This window comes from Rhea americana, unplaced genomic scaffold, assembly GCF_003343005.1.
Source record: "Rhea americana isolate MKP2758 unplaced genomic scaffold, rheAme1 scaffold_68, whole genome shotgun sequence".
NCBI lineage: Eukaryota > Metazoa > Chordata > Aves > Rheiformes > Rheidae > Rhea > Rhea americana.
The window spans coordinates 3,819,850-3,844,279 of record NW_028186845.1 but is presented as its reverse complement, the minus strand read 5'-3'; the positions used below and the strand labels follow the sequence as shown (position 1 = coordinate 3,844,279).

General features: G+C 34.9%; 1 protein-coding gene across 7 annotated transcripts in view; it reads right to left on the bottom strand.

Annotated features, from left to right (window-relative positions):
- Positions 1–24,430, bottom strand: part of MPHOSPH9 (M-phase phosphoprotein 9) — a 31,690-nt gene that overhangs the window by 5,534 nt on the left and 1,726 nt on the right. For 3 of the 7 annotated variants that reach the window (XM_085321111.1, XM_085321116.1, XM_085321112.1), the window contains 17 exons: positions 23,144–23,276; positions 22,111–22,261; positions 20,658–20,747; positions 17,081–17,601; positions 15,004–15,127; positions 12,647–12,737; positions 11,365–11,471; positions 10,799–10,924; positions 9,544–9,980; positions 8,451–8,609; positions 6,736–6,823; positions 5,696–5,911; positions 4,533–4,580; positions 3,901–3,965; positions 2,226–2,327; positions 1,532–1,669; positions 630–802 (listed from right to left, as the gene is read on the bottom strand). In XM_085321111.1, the coding sequence (XP_085177237.1) occupies positions 630–802; positions 1,532–1,669; positions 2,226–2,327; positions 3,901–3,965; positions 4,533–4,580; positions 5,696–5,911; positions 6,736–6,823; positions 8,451–8,609; positions 9,544–9,980; positions 10,799–10,924; positions 11,365–11,471; positions 12,647–12,737; positions 15,004–15,127; positions 17,081–17,601; positions 20,658–20,747; positions 22,111–22,261; positions 23,144–23,250 (2,743 nt within the window). In that variant the 5' untranslated portion in view covers positions 23,251–23,276. Of the gene's footprint in view, positions 1–629; positions 803–1,531; positions 1,670–2,225; positions 2,328–3,900; positions 3,966–4,532; positions 4,581–5,695; positions 5,912–6,735; positions 6,824–8,450; positions 8,610–9,543; positions 9,981–10,798; positions 10,925–11,364; positions 11,472–12,646; positions 12,738–15,003; positions 15,128–17,080; positions 17,602–19,868; positions 19,905–20,657; positions 20,748–22,110; positions 22,262–23,143; positions 23,277–24,430 lie in introns of those variants that run through there. The other 4 variants (XM_085321114.1, XM_085321115.1, XM_085321117.1 and 1 more) reach the window with 4 other exon arrangements.

The window sequence follows — 24,430 nt, the reverse complement described above, 5'->3', positions numbered from 1 at the left end:
CCCACTTCTTATTAGTTATATTCAAAAAGTAGTTAGTTAAACCACCTTATGAAAAAGGATGCTTTGCAGCATATGTCGGACAAGTGATATTATGTAAGACCAATTTAATAGGCAGCAGAAAGCACGACAAAAGTATTTTTTGGAAAAGATTGAGTACCTGCCTGAACCAAAACCATAAGCATTCAGTGAAGACTCAAGGATTGCTACTTACAAGCCTTCCTAAACCCCCATTACTATAACAGCTCTGTGCAGTCTCTCAGTATTGATGCTAGCTTTCATAACAAGCATTCTGGTATCACATTATGAGAACAAAACTGAAGTGGAATTGCAGCCAGACAGAATTTGTTAGTTACTCTATTACTGTTTATAAATATAAAATATTCTCAGAGAAAGAACTGACTAGCTTGAGGTCTAACAGCAACCTCTGCATTCTTTCTGTTTTAAAGAAGTCACTTAGCTGTATCATTTCAAATTTGCTTAAGAAAACTCCAGAAGCTTGCACGCTAAAAACTATTTTTATCTCATCACTTGAGTCTGATCAACTTTTATCCTGGGGATAACAAAACCAGAAGACATACAAGTGAAAAGTCACTAAAGACAAGCTTAAGAGTATAAAAAATAAAATTTACTAGCTGATGTGTCTTCTTTTTCTGTCTGTGTACCCCAATCTTTAAATGCTTTTCCTTCAAGTTCTTTAAAGGCTTTAATTATTGGCGTTTCTGGCATCTCACTTTCCTTCTTCTCTATTGTGCCTGTTGAAGAGTCTTCTTGTGAAAGGTCCTTTTCAGGAGGTGAATGGTGCCTTAGGTAACACAAAAAAAAAGGATCAAGCTTTTAGATTTTAGTTTGGCTATCCAAATGCATGGCGAAGGGACAAAAAACTAGAGAAATTTATTCTGAGCTTTATACTTTGTTGCCAAAGTAGGAACTTTAATTTTAATTTCATTTTTAATTTCATCCAAGAACCTCAGAGGACTGTAATAGGCCAGTACAAGGATCTAAAGTTGAAGAGTAATAATTAAATTTGGTGATTTGACATTTTCTAATTATTTAATGTAAACACTTAGAACTAAAAACATCCTCATAGAGGCTCAAAAACTTCTAAAGGAAGAAGGAAATCTGAGAAATGACACTCTAAACAACTGAAGCTTCAGACTGGCAAAAAGCTGCAGCCAACCATAACAGTTTAATACAAAACAGCATTTCCATGTCCAAACTGTATTTCCTGAATAAGTCATATGTCAGAGAACATGAAGGCAATGGTGCAAGATGCAGTCCAAGCTTTCTGGTATTTCAGGGAAGGTACGAAAGGCTACAGCACTGCTGCTTGCTTCATATGTTAGTCAAGGAATAAGACTGTTTTGTTTTTAGAGAAGTGTATAGCACCTATGAAAAACTGAGAAACTTTTTAGAACTGTTTAAAATTACTACATGCACAAAAATCTTAAAATATGAATCTAGTCAATTCTGGATAACCTTTTTAGCCATATTCCATGTTAGTCATAGTAGAGATTGAAGAAAATCAGCTCACCTAGAAGGAATACAAGTTTCTTCTAGTCTGTTATCTTTGGGGCTTTCCTGGATTTCCAAAGGCTGACCAGTGAAGATTGAATATTCTGCTCCTGGTATCAACCACTTCCGCCTGCTGACATCAGGAGTTGCCAGTTTGCTGTAAGAATGAAAAACTTCAGAGTTATTGGGGAGGGGGGAAAGCAAGCACTTTAATTATGAAAATCCAGTCACTTAAATAAGTTAAGCGGACACAGTAACAAATATACAACAAAATTGCAAATTCTATGAAAAAATAACTGCTTTTAAAAACAAGTTTGTAAAGAAAAAAAAAAGTTTTTTCCACAGATACAGAGGTTTCAGTCGTAATTAGGCAGTTCAGAATGCAGAATGTCACACAAAGCTCCTCTACAGTCTAACTGCACTGTCAGATTTTATTCAGAAGATGTTTGCTGAGCATGGAAACCCCTACAGAGTTGAGTAACCAATACATAATAAATGCTCAGGTTAAACTACAAACAGAGTTTGCCAGATCACCCATATAGTATTTGATTTTTTAATAATTTCTTGGTATGTGAAGTGTCTGTATTACATCACATGTATCTAACCCAGTTTAGCCTATGGTTTCACATTCATGTGTTTTGGCTAAAAAAGGATAAAGAAAGTGTTCTAAAAATCACACAACCTGTTTTCACATTGTTGGAATATTCACTTACTTGGCACAAGAAGTCCCTAAACGACTTTCAGTAATTTGACGAATTTTCAGCGTATTTTCATGTTCTACCTGCTTAAGCTGAGCTTCAAGTTTTGAAATTGTTCTAATACGAAAGTAAAAAGAATACATTAGTGTCTTTTAAACCATCTTATAAAGAAATATGAGATTATTCTTAGACTATTAAAATACGGTTTGCTCATTTTTATTTGGATATCCTGGGTAAAAGAACAAGCAAAGAACAAGAGTTCTTTGTTGCAGTTTCATCTATGAATATATAAATATATACTTGAGTTCTTGGTTTAATTTAGGTAACCTAGCTAGAAAGATAGACCAGGAGTTACTCCTGTACATTGAAGCACTCAGTGCAAAGGAGTTGGAAGAGTACTCTGTTTCCTCCTTGAAATGACGCATTTATCCTCCACTCTGATTTTAATGGGTGGCTTATTCTCCTGCACGTCACTTAGGTAACTCTACGAATCTGCTGCTCAGGCTCTTCATATAATCTGTGCCTCTCCCATACACTGCAGTACACATTTTCAGTGAACCAGCCTTTGGTAATGCAACAGTCTTACTCATTTCCCGCTTGGAGGCTCCCTTAACAGAAATACAGATCTTTGGAAGAGGAAATAAAAATCTCTTCTTTCCACTACAGTTTTCGTAGCCTGGATTGGCCCCTACCTAGCAGCATCCACAAACAGGTGGGAACAATAAAAGCAGTAAGAGAAATTCTAGACTGAACTGTTCTTCATAGTATCTTCATTTCCTCAACAGCCAACAAAGATTGTAAGCAGAGTGCTGGATTTGGGCTTTCTTCTATTCCTTCTTTAAATCCTTTCTATTCTTTTTCTTTAAAAATCAGGTGACCTGAGCAGCAAAATGAACTGTTACAATATTTGTAACAGCATCACATTTGTTCTTTTTCTAGTTTTGGCCGAAGACTATGCACAAGTTAATGCTTGTGCAAATTGTGCAGAATGACATTTGAAATGAATTCTAAGGTAAAGCTGGTAGGCACATTTCTGAAAGAAAAACTGAAAAATTACGAAGAAAAAATATCTCTTGGTCTTTCTAGCTTTGGATATCTGGACTCCAGCTGTTCATATAAACACAGAAAATAAAATTATGATAGCACATAACCACAAAACTAAGTCCTCAGCTCCCACCTCTCCAGACTTCTCTGAATAAATGGACTGTTTTAACAGTCTTGAGAAGAAATGGCTGAGAAACCCCAGCCAGGAAGGCATGTTCATAGACCTAAATCCCTTGATGGTTACCTACCCAAGTAACCGAGTGCCTACCCAGGGGGTGTAAGAAGTTATTCCTACTCTATGCATGGAACACCCTTCTGGCCCTTACTCATGCCTAGGAGCCATAATATGAAGAGCAAACTCCTAGCAGCATCCTCACTCCTGAAAACCAGGAGAGAGACTAGTTAGCTGAAAATGGAGGCTCCTGGAGTAGACTGGCTGAGTGACAACAGTCAGGAAGGAAATAGTTGATTACATCTCACTGGAGGAGGCTTTACAATGTCTGCAAAGTAACACAAAGCAACATAAAATACTTAAAAGATGTAACTGAAATTGTAAGATACTATCATGATCTAGGAGTACATGTTACCTATGCCATAGCCTATATTTCATAATGTTAAAATAATGTTTACACTATTTTGGAATTACCTTTTCAAATCGGAGATCTGGGTGTTTGCATCAAGCAATTTGTTTTCAGTTGCATTTAATGTATCCTACACAGTACATGAGGAAGAAAGCAACAAGTTCAGAAACTACATAAATATACAAAAATGCATAACTCTACATCAATTTTGAAAATAATGCATTAACTATGCCCTCCTATCTGAAAGGAAATGCCATTAAAGCTCTTTGACTTTGCAGTACTTTCACTGCCCATGACTGGAATATCGTAAAAAAAAATAAAAAAAAAAAAAAAAAAAAAAAAAAAAAAAAAGACTTTTTCTGATATAGTCTAAAATCCCTCTTTTCTCCTTTCTAGGGCTCTGAAGATACAGTAAAAACTTATTAGTTAAAATAAAAATGGATTTCTCCATTTGATCTTTTCTAAATACATAAGTTAATTCAGTTAATTCTATAGCACATATTAGCTTGGAGGTATTTGCATGAAGCACACTGGCCTTTAAAAAAAANAAAAAAAAAAAAAAAAAACAGATGATAAAGAACAGTTTGTTTTGTCTCCTCATTTATAATTGGTTAGCTGGATATTCTTACATAAGTTATGTAATAAAGAATATTATAAGTAAATTTTATTTTTTAAAAATAACTAATGCATTAGTTACCTTTACTCTTTCATGTTCTTTTCCAAGGGAGTCATATTCTCCTAAAAGCTAAAAAAAAACAAGAAAGAAACAAAACTATATACAATTTTATATATACAAAAAATAAAAAATATATACAATTGACATTTTTGTCGACTTTTGCGAGTAAATCTATCCTAATTGCTTGTCTAATGTATGCATAAGCAGTATGAGGATATACAGTGTATTTGATTTTTCTAGAAAATATTTCTTAAGCTCTAATTATTCTAATCAGAAAAAAATATAGGAGAGAAAAGGAGACAGAATTACTTACACATCGTATTTCTAATTTCAAATGATTTCTCCCTAAAAGGGCTGAAGGAACCAGTGAAATTCTTCATTGACAGTAAAGCTGACTTTGTATTTTAGCCAGTATTTCAGTACTTTTTAATTTTTTTAAAAAAAGGGAGGGGCTAAAGCATCTAATAGCTTTTCCAGCTAATATCTATTTCGCCAAGACAAATCAATTTCAATATACTCTAAAACTATTGTTGATGAATCAGAGGGCATAATTCCTTTGATTCAGCCTGAAGTAATACATAGTAATGCGTTATGAAAGATAAGTTCCATCTATTCCCACTAAGCTTAAAAGAGTAAGAAGGGAAAAAAAAAAAAAAAAAAAGTGTTCTAAGTTTAGCCCTGAAGATGCTGCCCCTTCAGATACACAGATAGCAAGCTATTAAGATTCCACAAAGATGAAACTGCTGGAGACAGCAGAAAGTGAGTTGGCAGAGACTTGTCCCTCTGCAGTTGCAAACCATCTCCTAGACTTCCATCTGGACCTGAATGCTATAAACAAACTATTTCCTGTAATACCTCTAAAAGGAAAATGAGCTAAGAGCTTAAAGAGTAATAACATACTTGAAATGAGCTACCACAAGTGTTGTTATACGTAGCTGTAACAAGATGCAATGAGTTCTTTACTAGTGACCCATCAAAGTACATACTTGCTGCCTTAAACAAGTTTTAAAATATTTGTTTGTAGTATTACCTAACAGCTAACCTACTAAAGTCAAAAATAGGTTTCTGTTCTTAGATGTGCATTAAGATTCCACAACAGTAAACTGAGTGGTTTACCAAAACATCCAAGACTTGCTGTGTTCATAACATCCACTGGTAAACAACACTGCCATTTTCTTACTTACATTCTGAAACATTTTATTTTCTTCCTTTAGCTTTGTATCTTTATTATCAGACAATTTGTAAGCTTTTTCAAATGCTTCCTCTAGATCTTTAAGCCTTGATTTTAGTCGACTTATAGTGTTATCCTTCTCTTTATTACTTGTGCGCATTTCTTCAATACGTTCTTGCAAAACTTTGGAAGTACTACTGACCGCATAAAAGCGTTCTCTCCAATCTGTCTGAAGAAGAAAGACAACATTCATTATAACATTTACCCAACAGATTTTTTATTTCAGTACAAGGCATAATCTGAAATCCTCTAAACGGAAAACAGATAATGGAATACAGGTAATAATGTATAAAGAACTAAAATGAAGACTAAAGACCCACAAGATGACACCTATTTTGTATGACTCTGTCCCGTTGTCTAACTTTTTCCTTCAGCTATAGCAGGAATCTTGACAGCTGGCTAGAACTAGCTGGCTGCTCCCAGACAGCTACAGCAGTCAGCTGAATCCCATCTCCTAGGTTCATATGAAAAGAAAAATGTCCTGTTCTTTGAACAATAAACACAGCTATGCAGTCATGAAAGACTGTATAAATACATGTAGAAAGATAGTATTTTTTTTCCTCTGTGAGTATAAGATTTGCTATTATCACCTAGATGTAAGATGAAACCAAAAAGGAAGTAGCAAAGATTCTTTGCGCAGTATATGTTTTATTTATTTGATTTTTGTTTTAAAGGGAGACATCAGAAACACATCACAAGTATTTTACCATTTATTTCTTTGGTCCCTGATAACCTGGAAAGGTGATCTGTGCATATAAGGGTTGTTTATAAGCAAAACTGATGATTGTCATCTGAAAGTCAAGTAGGGAGTCTAAGAAACACAGCTAGGAAAGTCACCTGTGTAACATCTTGGCTAATACCACGTATTAAGAAGAAAGATTGAAAATAAAACAGCAGAAAAAAGACCTAGATTAGAGTAACAATAGGTGAATTCTCTTACCATTTTAGCTAATGAGACCTTGAATTACTGTGTCACTAACAATATATACTTACCACTTGCTTTTCTAGCATATTATTCTTATTTTCAAGAGCTCTCATGCGAGCACTTGCTTCATTCAGAGCTGCATCTAACTGGTCACACCTATTTAAAAGGTTACAAAAACATCTTGAAATTTGCAAATAATAAATATACATTTTACAGCCTCTTTCTCCCCTCAAAAAAGCAATCCAATTATATTAAAAACCGTCACTGAAAAAACACAGACAAACAGTATCCATGTGTGGAAACGAGTAGGCAGTTATCAGGTATTAATAAAACACAACTGAGGAGAACAAGAGTTGCCATGTAGCAAAACTACAACTCAAAGCCTAACTTACCAGGATGGTTTTTAGCTGGGACTCTTTTTGTCTCTCTTTTAGTCTGGTACCTGCTACTCATGAAAAGAGCACCAAGCTTTCCCATGATTATAAATCACCTCGCTTTTATACTCATGCAACCTTAACTCCCCCACCTTGCACCCATACATAACATATCCTATTGTTTTTTCCTAAAGGACCCCTGCCTCATTCCAGCATGTGTCGTGCACTTTATTCTTTGTTAATAAGTTGCTATTCAATATGTCATGCCCTAATCACAGGCTGCTTTCCAAATGCTCCTCTGATGACAGAATTATTTTCTTGTTGGCTTTCCTATAGCATTCAGCCTAACAATGTCCAAATGTTTTAGAATCATTACGTGCTCTTTACTTTGGGCCTGCAAAAATGATAGTGCCACGTTTTCTCCATTCATAGTTGGGAGAATTGAGCTATCAGCCTCCAGCACCTCCACTAATTCTGAGTGCCCAGCCTGTGACATATAACCAAAGTCTTCAGTCTCTGCTGCAAGCACCAAGCACCTCTGCGAGCAAGGGCTCTGGTGCTCATGGTGGGCAAGCAGCAGAGATGCTCAAGATAGCTCAGAGTGTAAGAGCTCAAGAACCAAAAGCAGCTGAGATGCACCAAGGTAGAGCTCCACTTCAGCTAACTGATGAAGCTGAGTGATAATTAATGACTGAAATAGTATTGCAAGCTACTTGTAACTGAATAAATGACTGCTCAGAAGTCATTTTTAATAGACAGGACCCACTAGTGCTAGAAGTTGAGTACAAAAAAGTCCCAGTCACCTACACACTGTTCCAATTATTCTAAGGGACATAAACTTTGCCAGGTATTTTAACTATCTAAATTTATAATAGGTGCTTTGACTGGCAATAATGATATTAAGATCACAATGAACTTCTATACAATGACAAACATTCAATTTATATCAAATAGAACAGAGGAGAGGCACACAAGCTCCAGTAGTAATACTTGGACAAAGAGCATTGACTGGCAAAAGAAGTCAGTTTGATAGAGCTAACAATAAGTCCAACGTGGTTCCTGTATTATCTGTAGTTTTGATGGGAACAATAAAGTTAGATGACGTCCACCAGCACGACAGGCAAGCAGTCTTACAATGTAGACACGTCCATGACAAATTGCAGCCTACTAATGTTTCTTGAGCAAAATTTCTACTGCTTTCAGTAGTACTCAAGTAAAACAAGGCACATAGCCTTTGGTCCAAACATCACACTTGATGCCTAACAATAATTTTAAATCAATCCTCAACAGATGCAACAAGTCTTCTGAACTGAAGAGTGAAACAAATTTCAAGATATTCTAAACAAATGTATGTAGTTTTTATAATGGAAAAAATATCATGCAACAGAGAGAGAAAGGACAAACAATACCTGTCAGAAAGATTTTGATTGATTTTCTTCAAATCTTCAGAGGAAGCAGTTTTATGGCTTGCCTCTAGCTGTTGTTTTAAGGTATATATCTCAGCATCATAGTAAGCTCGTAGATCAGCTATGTGTCGAGCGTGTTTTTCCCTCAAGTTCTGCCTAATCCTGTTTTTAAAATTAAGAAGAAAAAAATTCCAGTTATCCACATGACCATGTATTGCCAGCTGTATTCATTACACATGATGAACTCAGCACATAAATCCATTACAGAACTTGGTTGTGGTCTCATTCAAATTAAAGCAAAAGAAAGCTTTGTCATTTATGGGAGTGGTCTCAGCTCCCTAAGGCTAGCATACAGGTATTTACATTAAGAATATAAAGCTTTACTCTCCCTCCCCACTGTTCTCTCTCCTTGCTATGCACTAGAAAATACAGAAAATTAAAATAGGAAAACTCACAGACTGAACTGTCTTGAAACCATGACTTCTACATAAGTCACCACACATGGAATATATGCCATGTCTGCTTGTCCCTGTGCAAGTCAGCAGAGCTACAACAGGCAGTAGGGAATATCTGCTTTTCCTAAGTAAAGTTGTTCTCTGCTTCTCTTGTCATTTGATCCTAAGCAGGACCCTTGCATGCACTAGAGTATTTTGAAAGTCACTACTAAAAATAACTTTCTCATACATCCTATGAAATAACCATGTATTTTTATTCTAATGTATAAATGTAAATAACCAAGCATGAATACATAGACAATTATTTTGCTTTCTAGTCAAGGCTCTGACCTTGGGGGTCAAGGAGACAGAGCACAAACATTGTCTCATAGATCAAAGAGTATGGTCTCAAGAAAGACATTTCATCTCTTTGTAACCCTCATCTTTAAAAACACAGAATGATTGTTCTGCCTACAAACTATCTATAGTTCATGAAGAGGGAAAAAAAAAGATTCCTGCAGTGTTCTGAGCTCACAGAACTCCTGTATTTTGTTTCCTTGACAGGTATTTTAAGTTGCAGTTCTTTCATGAAAGATCCCACTCTACTGGTTTTAAAAGATTAAAAACAAACAAACAAAAAAAAAAAAACCCAAAATTCTTACTTGGATAATATCACAGGATCTTCAAAAGATGTCACTGAAAGACTACATCCTGGTAAACTGTTGTCAGCACAATGAGCAATAGAAGATGGAGTCAGAGTCAATGTTTCCTCCTCCTCAGTGTTGACTAAAATATCATTACTAGCATCAGCATATGCCATTGGAAAAGGACAGCTGGTCTTGTCCTCATTCTGGAATGGGTGATTTTTACAGGAGTCCAGATGCACAGGTCTACTGCTGGCAGAATATTCTGGAGAACCACCTAGCCGAGACGAATTACTTGTCTGTGAAAAAGAGTCTGTGTCACAGTGACTTAATAATCTGGGCTCTGCCACAGAGTCTGGAGAAAAAGGAGTTGTCTCTTCAGGAATATTGAAAAAATAATGTCCTGGAGTCTGCTGACCTGGTTTCATATGCAGGGTTGGGTCCAATGTCAAGATCTAGGAAATAATTTCAAATGCTAAATAGTTGCGATTTAAACTTTGATTTTGTAAATGGAGTTATCTGAAGACATTAGTACTCCATATAACACATTGCAACAATTACACTGAAAAGTACTACAATTATTCAGTAGTAACAAGCAAGAGCACAACTGAAGGGACTGCAATAGTTCAGTGGATGACATTTTCTCAATGTCTGCAGCTTGGTTTTCTGAGTTTCCATTAAGAATAAAGACCTATCTAACAGCCATAGCTATCTAGAAAACCTTAGAAATTTCAGCTATGTGTATAAAAAGAACTATGATGTCTGCAGGCAGCTTGGAACAATAACTTTGTACAGTCATTATTCACATCCTAAATAACATATATGAAGTAATGATGGCTATTTTATACAAGAAAAAGCTGATGGATGTATTGTGAAAATGGGTATAATAAAGAAACAGATACCTTAAAAAAAATATTTCTACAACCTGAGCTTTTGTTGTTTGAGGGGTGGAAGGAATCTGTCCTGTAGAAAGAAGTGAGAAAACCCCACTCAACTCTAATTGCAATCCCATGTGCAGTTCATCAGCTGCAGCCTCAGCAGGTTTGTCCCTGCATCATCCCCAAGGTTGTGCTGCAAAGGTGCTTGTTTTTCCAGGGCATCCTTACAGGTTCTTTTAAGCTGGATCGCTTCCCAGTCCAGTACATCACACAGCTGCACAAAGTGCTGTTCCAGCCTAACACTGGCAGTGGCGGCAAGGGCTGATTAATGTGGAACCAGCCTGTGACCTATCACACCTTCAAATTGAGATAGTAGATAAAGAGATTAATCTTACCTCTGGTGGGTGACTTGATTGGAAAGATGACATAAAATTCCAGTCTGGCAGTTGCTTGTTTTCCTTTTGCCTTTTATGATAAATATCCTTCAATGATAATGGTTTTACTTCATCAGCAGAAGACAACTTGAACAGATAAAACTGCTAAATTATTTTTTCTGAATATAAGCCTCCTTACCCAAGACAGATAAGCAACTTTTACCTAATAGAACAATTTAGAATAGAAAAAGGCTTTAATCAACACACCCAGTTTTAAAAAGGATCTTTAATGAGGCATATATACCTTAAATATACCAGTCTCTTCTCTTCTCTTACACACGCACGCACGCACACACACACGCGCACACACATACTTTCTTCTAAATTACAAAAGAAGGCCAATGAATTCCAAGTGAATTTAGCTGGGGTAAAAGACTAATGAAAGAACAGAATATAAGAGAGCAAGTTAACAAAAGAAATTTTTCACAAGAAGTTCACTTCTGAAGGACTCATTCTTTCCATTGTAGAAAAGAGCAAAAAATGACAAGTGACTAAAAGGTAATTTTAAAAACACGTACAAAGTTTACCTGATCTGGTGATACCTTTGTGGAGAATATATCAGTGAATTCATTTCTGAAGTTTTCAGGTAAAGGCTGATACATCTCCTTTTCATCTAGTTTCCAGTATGAAAGTCCTGATAAGAAGAAAAATTGGAAAAAAAAGTATTACAAGTTTCAAGCTTTCAGCTACCGAACAGAAACCCCAAAATCAATTAATAAGATACTATTCCAGTAGCTTCATTCTGCCATATTAAAGAATGTGGTATTCATTATTTGTATCTATTGCTTACAGATCTTAAAGTATTTGTCAGCAGAAGTTAAAAAATCTTCATGCAAAGCACTAGGAATATAAATTAGTATTACATCACACAGCATCAGTAACCAAATCTGAAAATTAGGGGAAAAATCTATAGATTTACTCCTTACTGTCAAAGGTCAAATGCTCATTTACCACAAATTGTCATATTTCTACTGACTTCATTGTAGCACTGACCATTCATTTTGACCAAGGAATAATCCTAGACAACCATGTGACATTATGAACTCTTTGGTTTGGTACTCAACAAGACTCACTAGCACACGAAAAACAGATGAGTAGGACTTAGAGAGGTGACACAGGGGGTCAGGCAAACAGCCCCAATCCCACTTCCATTTCTTCTGTGCGTCCCTCTCCCAATCAAGTTGTAACAAAGAAAAAAAAAACCACGCATAATTTGCAGAGCTGCATCTCTGTGTTCCTGTTTGTCACTAGGACAGATCCACCATGTGCTGATCAAAATACAGGAATTAGTTGTTTGGTACTATCTAAAAATAAGTTAAAAAAAAATTTAAAAGGACTTCATTGTTCTGTTCTGTCTCAGCTCCGTGAACAGATCAAAAGTATCAAATCATGCCCTTGGCCTAAAGGGATTCTGCCTCTGTTTCTATGCAGTCCCCTGATTATCGGACCAATGACGCTAATATTTGAGAAGATCAGTTAATTTCCATTATGATTTTAATAGCAGTTATGTTATGAAACAGTTTTAAACACAAAATGTAGCTTTTAAATGTTCATAAATTTGAAGAAAAAAATGCCATATGTCTTGTATCTGCTAGCAGTGATGCACAGGAGCTATCGTCAATTCAAAATACAAGTGCAAGACCACCAGAATTACACTATTTGAAGTTTAACAACTTGCCAGCACTCAAAATAAGTTTCTGAGACCTTCTAACCTCCCCAAATTTACTGGAGGTGCATTGTAGTACGAGTTCTAAAAAAAAAAAAAAAAAAAAAAAAAAAAAAAAAGAAAATTTAAGTAATTAAGTATACCTGAAGCTTCAGACACCAAGGAATTCGGACTTTCATTTGGTTGGTTGAGGTAAAAAGTGTAAGATGGCAAAGCAGCAGCAGTAAGATTTGTCTAAAACAAAGGAAAAAGTAGATTTAAAAGGCAAATTGCAAGGCAAGACAAAAAAAAAAGGATCAAGGGTACAATTATAAAAGATTGTATGTAAACGTTATTAGTCTTCTTAAAAAAAAAGATGTTACATTTAATTATACAGCATGATCTAGAGGTATACAATCTATACTCAGGGCAATTGCAGCCAAAGCAGAACCAAGCTAAGCCATGTAATTAGGAAATACCAATATTTTCTACTACACATGCCAGTTCACTTCAGAACATTTTTGAGGTGAAGTATTTCAAAAACACACACTTTTCCTGGGACAGTCATCTAAACCTTCTTGCTCTTTAAGAGATACAAGCATATACAGGAATGACTTCAGAATAAAATGTTACCCTCCTTCCTCATCCCAAGACCGGAATTTCTTATTTTCAGTTGTTACGGCTCCACCTACCACGAATCAGGAGATGGACACTGTCAATCATCTGTTTTGAAAGATGCCACATACCCCTATTCTCATCACTCCAAACTTTCTAAGCAACCTCCACAGCTAATAATAGAAACTACTTCAAAAAGGTTAGGAACAATACAGGGAAAAACATTGCATATTTCTGCAGGTACTTATTCAAGTACAGCTTCGCAGGTATGCCACTTGGCAAATTCAGACAGCCCAATATAGCCAAGGCCTGAAAGATGGAAACCACTGAATTAACATAAGCACATTAAAAAAAAAAAAAAAAAATCAAAAGCTGTAACTTTTCAAGTTATTGCCTGAAGTATAGTCTCACCTCAATGCTATTTTTATCCTCTTAATTTATGTATTCTGCTTTGCCTAAGGAGGAAAAAAAAGAAAACGAAGGGGCATCAATCGAGTTCTTACAAAGGAGCAGAAAGAGGGAGGTATTTTCAAAATCTGCGTTTCTGGGACTAATCTCTTTAAGCATCCTCCTGTAGCCAAGAGATAAAAGAGACGATCTGAAGTTGCTAAATTAGACTCCTGGTTTGGAGTATCTCCTTTGAGAAACCTATTGTTTCCACAGATAATAAAAGGAGACTACAGAGACCAGATCTCTCAAATCTGCTACTCTTAACCTTTCTGGATCACCCTCAAAGTGACCACAGGAAAGAAAATAGGCCATGCCTTTAATCAAGTTATTCAGTTATTAAATCTCCTACTCTCTTATAGGTGGAGCAATTAACACCAGTTTTAGGAATTTCTTCCTTAAAAATAACAGGAGAAGAGGAGTATATGATACTTAGTATAATAAAAAAATTTTAAAATTTCAGTTACATGTACGATAAGATTGTATGATTAGCCTTTATATAACCATGCTGCATACTGTCTTTTAGGGTTGACAATATCACATGTGATTAAACTTCTCTCCTCAGTATAATCAGATCTGTTGAGATATGGATGGAATTATTAAATCAATAATATGCTGCAAAAAACAAAACCAAATTCTTGTTGAAAGAACCTTTTGAACTAAAGCATGAAGTATGCTCCAGTCACAGCAATATGCATTTAGAACCTCAAACGGTTCTAAGCAGCCAGTTACATCTCCCAAAATTCTACTATTGGGGTTACCTGTTCTTTATAACCAATGCTATAAACAGGAGTAGCTTAATTCACCCAAATCATATACAGGCATAAATGAATTTCTTATTCTTACATAAACAACACAAAAAAAAGAAAATAATCATTTTTTGGTTTTAGCAGTGGAGACTGCCAAGAACGCTAAAAAAAAATCCCAAATCAAACTAGAACAAAACCACTTAAAACAAACAAACAAAACCCCCCAAACCGCACACGATCTGGAAGACTACTGCTCATCTTGCACAAGTGGCTAATGCCTCAACTCATAAAGACTTTAGCACCTTCCATTAAACCTTGTGTACCAGAAGAGAGATTACCAGCTGAAATGGAAGATGAGTATTTGGAAAACATAAGATCCTTCAAAAAATGATATGGCACAATAAATTACTGTGAGCTGCAGCTTCAGTTGCGAAAGGAACTATTATCTCTGGAAGGAAAGGATTTGCACCATTGATGGCAATGGTTAAGGCACTAACTAGACAAGGAATAAAATAAACCAAAATAGCTATGTAAGTAAATACAGAATGATCCAAGAAGTAAATTCTGCCCACACAGAAGTTTAACTTTAAACATACGAATTAGCATAGAACTACTCAAATGCTTAAAGCTAAGCATGAAAGCATATGCTAAATCAGAACATAAATATATCTCTGGAAAAGTACCAACGGTAAGAATAGAAGACAACTTACATTCTCAAGTGTTAATTTCTTTGCTTGCTCATTTCCTTGCATAGAGCTCACATGTACTTCTTCCACATTTATTCTTCTTGGTTGGTTTTGTTTCAACTTCTGCGCCCATGATGTTAAAGTTTTACTATATAGTAAGAAGTATAGACATGAACGGTGTGTGCACGTACATATATATGTATGCATGCATGTATGTATTCTTCTTTACAGTAGAAAAATAACCTCTCCTGAAACCAATTTAGTCTTCACCATGAAAGATAAGCATTGAAATTCCACTGCCTTTGTGCATTTTCTGAACAACAATTAACAAAAAAATGGATATTAAACTGATCTTAGGGCTGGGATTTTCAACACTGACAACAACACTTAAAAGTTGATGATCATCTGCGCCCATAATCAAAATAGTTCTCCTGCTATAACAAATCATAACAAAAAGCACCCTACGTTTAGCTAGACACCTGATTTTTCAGCAACTCAAGCAGACACCAATCAGAAACACAAAATCTGAGTGAGAATGTAGAGTGTCTTTTTTTAAAAAAAAAAAATGTGTTATCAGTCTGGCTTTAAAAAAGATATTATGAGCTAGGACACACTAAGCTGGCCTTCCAACTCAATAGACTCTTAGTCTTTAAGGATAAGAAAGATTAAAAACAAGATACAGATGGAAACAACAAACAAACAAAGCAAATGAACAGAAACAAATAGAGACATCCTGAAACTCTTGTTTAGAAGTAGAAGAGGACCAATTTCGCCACTTACTGAAAGGTGCATCTTTGAAAAATAAAAATAAAATGCATGTTGTCCCAGTTTGGGACAAAAAGTTGAAACAACTAAAAATATTACAACTAAAAATTAAAAAATTTGAGTTAAGTGAACAATTCCATTTTGATATGAACACTCTCTTCCTTCCAATCAAAATCATATTTTGAAATAGAAAGCAATTAAAAAACTTGCATTTTTTAGCAAAAAGGAGAAAATGTCATGTGTCAATGATTTCAAAATTTTCTTTAAAAGTTTTTTTTTTTTTTTTTTTTTTTTTTTATGAAAACACACAGGTATTGAGCTTCTCCAGCTCTTAGATTTCCTGGTAGTGAGTAATAAATACCCCACCTAGCAAGTTCTCCATGAATTGCAGCTACCGAACTCAGGGAACTGTACAACATGAATTGAATAATGAAACAAATCCCAGCAGAAATGAGGACGAGAACATGCATACCGACGGGGTCATGGTCTGCCCTGCACTCTGAGATGACACATCTCCAAATCCATTCCTTTAAAGGAAGCTGGTTCTGTTTTATTATGCACTAGCAAAATGCAAGTTCATTGTCACAATCCTCTGTTTTTCCATGAAGAGAAGGTTCTTTTTCTCGGCAAACTCTAGGAACTCACAAGCAACGTGCTGCCCGCATGACCTTTGATACTGCTCATGGCCATAAGGAGCCACTGCCTTTACAATCCAGTCTGACAGAGAGAGCAAAGCACTTTGTTAAATTCTGTGCAACCAGAGAAGTATTTGGTTGATATTATTGCTCACAGATCAGCCAAAGTAGCTGGCCAATCTTAAGTTCTGGTAGTCCCACGGACTGGATATGGGGCAGGGAAGAGGGGAGCACATTTTGTCTCTGGCTGTTGCTTGATACAATTTGCTACCGTAACATATGCATACAAACTAACAGGAAAGGCTACTTGAACACAATAGCAAAATATTAGTCATTTAAAATTGATAATCAGCACCTAAAATTCTAGTGTGCAGATAAAACACTGTATGCAAACTGTATCTTAGCTCGTATTTACAGTAAAAAGCAAGCCATTGTATTTTTCCAATGTATCTACAAAACAAATACTGCAGGTGTAAAATGTGTACCATGCAGAAATGTCAAACTAATCAAATACATTTATATACAAAGTAGTATAATACTTTTTATATATATATATATATGTATATGTATATATATATGTGTGTATATATATATATAAAATCAAGAAGTTTCATTCAATTCTTATGTTTAGAGATACCAACAGATGCTTACTGAATGGGGACTGTCTATCACACATTTTTATATAAAAGTTTACCACTTACCTGTTTATTTTTCCACATTGAGCTTCATTAACCTTATGTTCAAATTCAGCAGGAAAAACTAAAACATCATTCTTTCCTGATGGACAATTTTCCTCTGTTTTTTTCAGTAAAAGTTCTCTTTTATTTTGAACACTGGCTACGACTGCATCTCTGTGCAATACTGCTGCATCACCCTGTCCTTGTGAAGTTTTCTCCATGTAGTCTGTGCAGTTGTTAACGTGGGTAGATTTGTTACGGTTCAGTTCGGAAGCAGAAAGAGTACCATACCCACTACTCACTGAAACATTGTTTGCAAAACGTTCTTGATGCAAAGCAGAGGCATTTGGCTGAATTTCTGCTTCATTAGATTTAAGCTGATTGACAATGCACTCATTTTCTTCAAAGATTTCAGAACGCAACCCCATTTGACTTTCTAATGAAGAAAAAGTGTCTGTAAGTTTGGCAGGCAAACTTCTGCTCTTGCTGGCACCCCAATTGCTGGTCTGCAGTTTCACTAACTCCCTTATCTCATTCTGAATCAGCTATAGAGGGAGGAAAAAAAAAAAAAAAAAAAAAAACACCACATGAGACCATGCTACAATTCATGTCTATATTTTGATCCCTCTTCAATTTGTGTTAGTAGTGACAGAATTAAATACTTATTTCAAATCACTCCTATTCGATGTTTCAATACGTAGACATCTCATGCATAAAGTAAATATATGCATACTGTGCATAACAGTAAAATGTGCATGATAACAACTCTTAATTCCAAGCAGTGAATTACTGGTCTCCATAATCATTTATTAATGTAAAAACATGCATATGTGTATTAGCTACATGCCTTCAGAATTATAGGATTTTTATCAGACAATTGCTGAAATATAAATTATCTAAGCATGTCATTAAAAGTGGACAAAGATCCTTCGCTAAATTTAGGTCTGAAAGAATTAAAACTTGGAGACAAATTTCCTAAGATTACAAGGATGTTTTAATGGAAGTATAAAACATTGCTCTATTACACTAATAGGAATAATGTACCTCTGTAAGATTATTTGCATAAAATCTGGTTTCAAAATATCTGATTTAGATAATAATTTATCAGGTAGTTCATATGATAAAGGTTTATGATTTGATTGTTTTGATACCTGACAGAGCTGAGCAAACATGTCACTAGATCACCTGAAGAGATTTATCAGGTTATTTCATTTAAGTCTGCAATAAGAGGTAGTTCAGTATATTAGGTAAACAATATTTTAGAACAGTTTCTAGTTGCATACTGGTATTCTGAAGCAGCTCCAAGAAACAACTGATGCTTTTGTCAAGGACTATGAAAAAAGACTTCATGCTAATGTCCATGGCCACGTTCTTTGGCCAAAGACCTGTGCTTCTGCAGAGCTGTATTGAGATTACTGAACTCTGCATGTGCATATAACGTGTTACACACTGCAAGACCAAAGTATTTAGCTATTTTCAAGAACACATTCAAAATTATTGAACTTTGAGAGTTTTAAGAGCATGAGGCTCTACTAATGTTTTTTCCACAGAATGACAATACATTAATCACATGAAAACCAAGTGGAAGGGACAGATTGAATACAAAAAATTTATTTTTTCTCTCGAAGTACGTAATAATAAAAAAAAAGGCTTAAGAAGAAACTAAATATAACACTACTCAGAATCAAACCTCCTATATTTTAATACTTTCAATAAAATTAACAACTAAATTTCATTTCAGTTTTCTATGCACGGGAATTTAAGGATAAAGTTTCTGCCATAATTTCAAGTTTTCTGGTGTGCTAATGATTTCAATTATGGCTGCAATAATCACTTGTGATTTCAATTATGACTGCAATAATCACTTGTGATTTAATTCTATGATTCAATTCTTCCAGGGAAGATAGGGAACATAGAACAAAAGGAAAAGGAAAAAAAAAACTGATCAGATTTTCTGCTAACATTTAATCTTTGTCATTAATACTCCAAAAGACGGGGGGAGGGATAGGAAAAATGACACTCATTAAGAGGATTTGTATCAAGTTCGGGAATTATAAGTAGCTTTTTTTATTATTATTATTATCTTAAATAAAATCTTGACTTCGGAAGGATCCAGAGCTGGTGATAATTCATCATTAGCACTATTTCCTTTCAATGTATAGTTCACATAAGCTGAGGACTGTGATTCCAACACCGTTGATTCCACCATGAACTCAAGGTCTTTTGATCCTTGATCCGATAAGGATGAAGACGAATTTTCATAAGCACAGCTGGTCTTGAAACACAGCATAGAGCAAATCTTATATTGGAGTCATGTCAATGCTGAAAGAGCATCTTGCTTTTCCACCCCATGTAGTAGGTCATTCATTTTGTCTTTTTAGTATCAAAGTGATTTGAGTTCCCTGTATTTCAATGGTTCCGCTAGTTCACGGTACACCAGTTTAAGTTTGGAACAGCTCCATCTATTTTATCTAACGCATTCATACAACTGGAAGTAAGTTATGAACATTGATTTTATATTTAGTGTGACAAGTCATGCAGTTAGTAAATCCCTCTTGATACCACAAACTCAGCTCTTCCAGAGGTAGCCTTTCCTATTAATAAAGACAGAACTGGCAAAGTCAACACAATGGATTAGTCAGGCTATCATTAGCAACAAGTAAATCAAACCACTACCGTACGAGACAGGAAATACGAGGGTAAGGAAATACTGGTGGGACAAAAATAACAAGACAGGAGAGGAGAAAAGCAGGGGGGAGGAGGGAGTGCAGGAAGAAGAAAAAGGAGATAGGATAAAAGAAAAGGACAGTACCTCTTGTTAATTCAGTTCAGGAACTGTTGATTACTACTAGTGTAGAGGGCATCAGGAAAGGGAAGGGAAAAACAGCAACCAAAATGATGAAGATATTAAGTATTATATATTTATAGAATTACTATCTTTCATACACACATATACATTTCTTTTGTTCTGCTTTAATGGATAAATACAGTTGAACAGAAATGCGAATCTTCACATTTATTTTTTATTCTTAGGAAGGTATATTATTCAATTAAACGGTGAAATAGAAGGTCAACTGCTATAATGAATGTTTTCTTATGTTATATACTATCTATACAAGGGAATTAAAAGTAACAATGTTTTCTAGTGAATAGAAGACTAAACTGGCTTTAAATTAGAACTGATACCTTCTAGCAGTTAATACAAAACAGCTTGTACTTAAAATCCAATTACTGCACGAGTATTCTGAAACAAACACTTGTGAAAACTGAACTGAAATGAAATCATCATTTCTGAAGTTCTTCCTATCAGTTACTTCATTAATTAGCCAAGGCAATCTGAAATATGCATCTTGCAAGTCAGCAGTCCAGTCATCCACTACCATTAACTGTCTACTGGAAGAACTACCAGTCTCAACATACTTACAGAAAAATACAGCAGTGTCAGAGACTATACAACACTCTTTGGACAGGGGGAAGAAGGAGGAAAAAAAAAAAAAAAAAAAAAAAAAAAAAGGAAAAAAAAAAAAAAAAAAAAAAAAAAAGAAGGAAAACTAAACAAAAACCCATTAAATCTAACCTACCTATGTGAACAAATACTTACTTGAATTTGATGGTGGAACTGCTCTTGCTGGGCAACTATTTGTTCTTGACATTGTTTTTCTACCAGCCTGAATAACTGTAGCCACTTTGTCTATTAAAACAAAATAAAATAACTAAGGTACAATCATACCGCATCTCTTAACTTTTACTCCAGCTATGCAATTATTGAATCTTATCTTTAGGTGTCAATGCAATACAAATTTTAATAACCTCACTCTGGTTACCCACCCTACAACACATGCAGAACCCTATCATGTCACTCAAAGCAAACAAATTGCTATAGACATATTAATTGAAAAAAGATCATTCTAGATAAGAAGATAACATATCTTTACAATTTAAGTTTGATTAAAAAATTGTAAAAATTATTGTAAAAATGAAGCAAATAATAAGTTAAACGAATGAGTAACTGGAAGGAGAATACAGTCAAATTGAAAAGGTTGATTCCAGTTTAACAAGACATGAGCAATTTTAAAACTGATAATTAAACATCCCTATGTCCAGGTAGTCATTTCCTTTAATACAGAAGTCCTTCGCTTCAACAGTCTAGCCAAAATCCAAGATGCACAACCATACAGAGAAAACAAGAATAGAAGAACAAATATATAGTGTTCTTAATATGTGGTGTAAAGTCCTAAATTTAAAAACTACTTGTATAAAAGTGTTTCTAGAGGCTGATATTTCAAACACAGGACAAAGCACATGCCTAGGCACAGATATTTATATTCTTTCCTTGGAGCTGTTCACAAGCACCAAAAGAAGCATCTGTCCAGAGATGTTTTGTTGAACCGCAGCCAGAAAGATCAAAAATTTTGCAGAAAGAAGCCCATAGCATGGAAACTTGATATTTTTATGGAGGAAAAGAAAGGAAAAGAATGACAGAAATTAAAATAAAATGGGATGGGACAAAGACAAAAGTTTTAAGAAAAAAAAAAGACTTGAAAGAACTAGCTCAACATACCTAAATAATTAATCTGTATGTAGTTTGTAATCTGAAAGCAGAATAATCATCTACACCTCTCTACAAATTGATGCAGCTGAAACAGCTATTTTCAGGAAAGTAATGCTTCTAACTTCTAGGATCACCTTTCTAAGTTCCAACTGTGTTTTTATAGCCCTGTTGCAAGACTTCAGTTTGAAGTATTGCAATTCTACAGGTTTAAAAATTTTCAATTCAAAATTTCTGTAAATATTTTAAATACCAATAACTTTGAAAAGCTATTCACACTGGTACTGTAATTGTAAAAGACTCACGTATAAAAACCTAAGGTAAGACTGCAATAAAATCCACCTAAATGATTAGTTCATAACATCGTAAAAGAATTTGTTCCAATAATAAGCATAAATAACAATACTGCTAAACTATATCATCATTAGACTTGCTTTCAAAAATGCAAAGCTGATCCACGAATACAATTAAAAAAAAGGGGGGGGGAAGTCTTAACACCAAATACCTCACAGTTCTTCACAGTTTCTGAGTCAGCACTTCCAATGTTCTGGATATCTTGCATAAAGGAGGGAAGCACTTCAACAGAACCAGGTATTAACGAGGACCTGGTATTCCCTGAGTAACCAGAAACTCCATTAGGATTGGGTGAGGGATTTCTAATGAAACGTGAGGAAAAGTATTTAAATTATTTACTGTGCCAGATGTCCAACATAGTAGCCAAAACAACATACTATTAGTATAAAAGAAATATATGCTTAATTTACAATGACGCTCATCATGCTGGAAAAGCATAATTGATACATTGATAAGAATATTTTCAAGAAAATGTCACAGAATCCCTAGAGAGCATCACATAAGTGCAACATGTAAGCTGCATTTTATACACATATTACTAAAATACAATAGCTTTCCTAGGAGAGAGCATAAGCAGCACAAATATTATTGCTCACTACAGCTGCTCACCAAATTTATGTTCTCCTTCATAGATTCTGAGGTCAGAAGCTTGCAGATACAAGCTTCCGTGTAACGATGTCCGAGCCTACAGCCTCCATCTGAGAAGTTATATGTGTAATAAGTAATACATAATTATTATCTTAACAGGTCAGTCAAGAAGAACCTCTCCTGAGCTGTAACTTAGGCCACTAGCCCACATTTGCCTTCCTTTTCCACTGAGAATATCTTGGACACTGAACAGAAAAACAATACAGTTTTTCTCAGCCAGTGTTCTCCATAAATGACTTAACATAGCATATGAACATTCCAAAGAACAACCTCTCGTAATCTCTTCAAGCCAGTATTTTCTTTTTCCATTTCAAGAGATGCAAAGCAATGGAAGTTTTTAAGGAAGATATGACACTTCTTTCACTAAGACTTTCATCTCACTGACATATTAAGCATTGAGTTATACCTGCAATCATAAAGAAAACTAAAATATTCTACATATGATTTCATCTTAGTAATAATGTTATTGTAAAAGCATATTATATATGCAAGCAAAACGAATAAAATATTTTTTAGGAATCCCTTTAGCAGATCACCTGTTAGAATTCAAGTTAAAGACAGAGTTGTGGGTATTTCTGACATCAGCATCTGCAGAAACCAAAGGGACTCCTTGTACAGTATTCACCAAGTCATAGTTTTCCATATCTTATGTCCACGTATGATGTTATCCTGCAAATATAAAGAAGTATCACTCTCCTGTTTCAAACAGCCATTTGGTTTTGTTGTTTGAAGAAATCAAACCTGATTAAAGAGACAGTTATTTCACTCAAACTACTCTGAAAATGCTAGCACTCCAAAAACGAATTATTTTTCTTGCCAGTGCTATGCTTACAAACAGTTATTTAGACAGCCTTGTACTTGCTGAGATGTCTACACATCAAAGAGATTTTTAGCTGCCCATGACAGTTAGTCTGGGCTAAAAGGGATGTCTGAATCCAAAACATTGCAAGTAGAGCAGTGGTTCTTTAATCTGGGGCTCCACAGACTGTTTTTAAGGCTTCAGTGAAATAAAATTAAGAAAAAATGGCCCACTGTAAATATATTTAAATCTGCTGAATGAGAGTCTGCACCTTGGCTACCAAAAAAAAAAAAAAAAAAAAAAAAAAGTTTTTGTGTTTTCTTAAGAAATACTGAGTTAGACTGTTGCAACCAATTCTTCCACTATAGTTATTTGCTTGTGTGTTATTTGTTTTACTTTTTTTTCTTCCTCAGAATACTTATTTTATTATTATCCTGTAGCATTAATTCAAAAAGCATCAAAACTGTTTCAAGACAGATTGCTTATTAATTAACAATAAAAATAGTTAAATGAAAATCCCACAGTAGTTAAAAATAGCAGCTGGTTAATTGCAAACAATGTAAATGAACGTATATGAAAGAACTGCGCTAAGGTCTTTAGGGCCTCAGAACAGCAGTTTACAAGAACTGCTGTATGAGACTAAAATATGCTTCCAGGTTCCATACTTTCATTAAGGTAAACCACAAAATACATTGATTAATCAGTTTTTCTGTAGTGCTTATTTCAGCATCTTCTACGCCTAGTGAAATTATCCTATGTCCCAATATCAAAGAAAAACCTTATGATCATTTCATGGATGGAGAACAAAAAGAGACATCAAGTAATGTTATCCTACTAGTCTGTGAAAAAGAATAAATCCCTGCTACCTTACAGCAGGCCAATACTTTTACCGCATGACTATCCTTCTTTACAGGGCTTACAAGGACATGTCACTGCCTTTTGCAGATTTATGCTTTCATTAATTGTAAGTACACAGCTCTTTGATATATATCTTGTACAGACAGTTTTGGAAGTATAAAAACTG